The sequence below is a fragment of the Micropterus dolomieu genome, linkage group LG05 (assembly GCF_021292245.1).
Source record: "Micropterus dolomieu isolate WLL.071019.BEF.003 ecotype Adirondacks linkage group LG05, ASM2129224v1, whole genome shotgun sequence".
Taxonomy (NCBI): Eukaryota; Metazoa; Chordata; class Actinopteri; order Centrarchiformes; family Centrarchidae; genus Micropterus; species Micropterus dolomieu.
This window is the reverse complement of record NC_060154.1, coordinates 6,974,613-6,977,781: the sequence shown is the minus strand read 5'-3', so window position 1 is coordinate 6,977,781 and position 3,169 is coordinate 6,974,613. Positions and strand designations below refer to the sequence as shown.

The following is a 3,169-nucleotide window of genomic DNA, read 5'->3' as shown; positions in this document are numbered from 1 at the left end:
ATTAAGAAATGCTATTAAGAGTAAGGGGAAAAAACTGCAAAACCAGCCAGATAATGGACTGACACATGTATGAGGCTTCATCTGCAGTAGCATCTCGAGTGTGTTATTGTGTCTTGTTAACTGAAATGTATGTAAATTTAACTATGTAAATCTATAATTTATGTCTACTCTGAATCAGTCCTCCCAAACTGCCTTTTTTGGTGCTTACTTCCACTGTACACAAAGCATACTTCCTGCTCTAAGCAGCTCACAACTAATCACACTGGGCAAAACCCTTAGCATTGCTCAAGCCCACCCACTACCCACCCATGCACATACACATGCACAAGCATGTGCTGTGTTAGTTTAGATGCCATGCTGGTTTAGGATACATAATTACTCATATCAGTCTACCATGAATTGGCCCTGCAGATGGGAGATGCTCCTTATTACCTTGTGGATACAAGTGGGATTTATGCCTGGCATACATTGCAAGGATGGGACAGTCAGTCATCTGTTAAGGGAAGGTAATCATTTAATTTTTGTCCTTTTGAAGAACACTTTGAGTCCATAACTGCAGGGATGTATTTTGAGTAGGGGGTGCAACGGTCTTGACTGAACCAACACACATGCAACATGCATATCACAGCACACTGAGGTGATGTCAGCCAACAAGTATGACAACTAGAAAACAATTAAGACCCGTACTTTAATGATTGTCTTAATGAACAACACAGGAGTAGCGTTATTATTATTGCATCATGTAAATCAGCATGATGCACAATCACATGTCAGCCAAAAAGACCCGTAGATCATACAGGCATAACATCATGCTTTACAGTGCAAAACAATATTTCTGCAGGCCAGCGTCACTGAATGAAGTACAGAAACGTCTCCACAGGACACAAATACCAGCAATATTATGAGTATCAGTACAACAATTGACAAAAATCAGTAAAAATGACAAAATAAAATGTGTAACTCGAGAAAAATAAATTAATACTAAGCAAGAAAACTCAATTTGAAGTCAGTCCACGTAACAGCTCTATTTTTCTCATTTACTGTTTATTTCCACAGAAAATTTTGTCTGTTACATACAGAGCTCACAAAGTCCCAAAATATGTTTTTTTAAAGACTTGTGAAAACAAGACACTTTGTTGTAGGTAGTTTTTATTGTGCAACAACCACTAACTTAGCTTGTGGGGAGGGGGGGACGACGACAATGTTGCCGAAAGTAAATACTATAATCTGAAAACTAATAACTTGTGGGAACAATGAATGGGTCTTGTTCCTAGAAGGTGACACACATTTCACAACCGAAAGGTATTACTGTACAACACTAACGTCTCACCACAAGTTAACATCTCCTTTGCACATGTTGAAAATACCATCTTGTTTGATTTTGAGAGACATGTTTTAGTTCAGGAGTGCTCATGTATTATGTTTGTCACTTCTGTAGCAGATGTTTTACTCTTAAAGGATGAGCAGGATCCTAAATGTTTCACGCGGACACAAGAGGATTTCACTTGCTTCTTTGAGACTGCAGACAACAGGACTTATGATTTTCTCTATGTCTTCGACAGGTATGTTAGACACAGTGATTTTATAGTTTGTTATATTAAGGGACATCTCAAATCATTTAAACAGTACTGTGGGGGGAATCTGAATTCTGAATTTTTAACCTGTAATAGTCTTATTAGTCACCCCTAAAGCACTGCACTCCCCTGTGTGAAAGATGATTGAATGATTAATATGTATACAATATCTGTTATGTCTTTTTCTTATCAAGCCAATCTGGAAAGAAAAGGTGTGACATGTCTGTTCAGGCAACAGAAGAGGGAACTTTCCTCTACATCTGCTCATTTCCTGCCGAGGATGTTTTGTTGTATAGTTGGATACACCTTGACGTGGAGGTACACAACACCAGCACCATCCTGTACAACCGGACTGTCGCTGTGGAGGACCACAGTAAGAAATATGTATTTCCTCAACATACAAAAAAAGGATGGGGAATAGGTGAATCATTTGGAAAAAAAAGAAAACACACTTGAAACTATATGCGTAAACATTCCAAGCAAGTAAGTGGTCCTTCGGTCATAAAAATATAATTTGTGTGGATATCTCTTAGCCAGTATTCTTTAGTTTCCCATCCCATCTCTGAGAAAAAGCTCAAAGAAATGACAGATGGCCTAAATTTCCACCTTTTCTGGTGGTAGTTTTGCTGTGATTTATGATTCCTATTTGCAATTATGTTTAAAAACTAGATTAGATTAGATTAGACTAGATTCTCATCTTTTCAGATGCTGACTATACTGTACACGATATCTATTAATGGTTTTAGGGGTCCTGGTCTTCACACCCTTTGTTTTTTATCATGTATCATTAGAAAGGAGACTTCCGTGGAGAGAAAGTCTTACTTTACAGTACAAGATCTATCCTCCTGAAGTGCATCATTCAGAAAAATAAATTGGGTCTAAATATAATATGCCCAGCCTCAGATTTATTGTACCCGTAGCCTTTCACAAACCATTCAATCATGTTTAGGGGTTTTAATTGCTCATTGGCTCATGTCTGTTTTTATAAATCTGTGATAAACAGATTTTTATTGCTTGTAGGTTAACTCTATTCAGTCACTGTAAAAGATCAGGGGTTACGTACTGTCACCCGGATTCTATGAGTATAGGCGCAGCCCTCTAAAGCTGAGGATACACGGAGCAACTTTTAGAGCAATCATGCAGGGCAACGTTGCCGTCAATGGTAATGAGTAAAGATTACCTGATCCCTTTCCCCGACTACTCCACCACTCCGCCACCCGCCCTGCCGCTATCCGTTCAAAACATTGTCGGACTTGCCCCTAGCAAGATTGCTCAGCAACATTGCTCAAAAAGTTCCCCGTGTATCATCAGCTTAAGGCTATCGCTATTGGGTTTACCCCTTCCGCGCACTGAGAATTTTAGTCTACGCCCACCCACAGCGTGGGCCTCTCATACGTCCGCACCTTGTGTATATAAGCTATACAACGGCGAGACCCAGCCTTCGGCTCCCAAATGCCTTTTCTTCAGCACTGAGAACCAAGGTCCAGTGAGGCCTTTAACTTAGAGGGCTGCGCCTATACTCACAGAATCCGGGTTACAGTACATAACCCCCGTTCTATTTCGTATAGGCTTCGCCCTCTAAGGCTATCGCTATT

At 39.9% G+C, this 3,169-nt stretch overlaps 1 protein-coding gene across 4 annotated transcripts in view; it reads left to right on the top strand.

Moving 5' to 3' along the window:
- Positions 1-315: 315 nt before the first annotated feature.
- mpl (MPL proto-oncogene, thrombopoietin receptor) overlaps positions 316-3,169 on the top strand; it is an 11,469-nt gene continuing 8,615 nt past the window's right edge. For 3 of the 4 annotated variants that reach the window (XM_046049362.1, XM_046049360.1, XM_046049358.1), the window contains exons 1-3: positions 316-506; positions 1,439-1,562; positions 1,769-1,947. In XM_046049362.1, coding sequence (XP_045905318.1) covers positions 350-506; positions 1,439-1,562; positions 1,769-1,947 — 460 coding nt within the window. In that variant the 5' untranslated portion in view covers positions 316-349. The remainder of the gene's footprint in view (positions 507-1,438; positions 1,563-1,768; positions 1,948-3,169) is intronic. The other variant, XM_046049359.1, reaches the window with a different exon arrangement.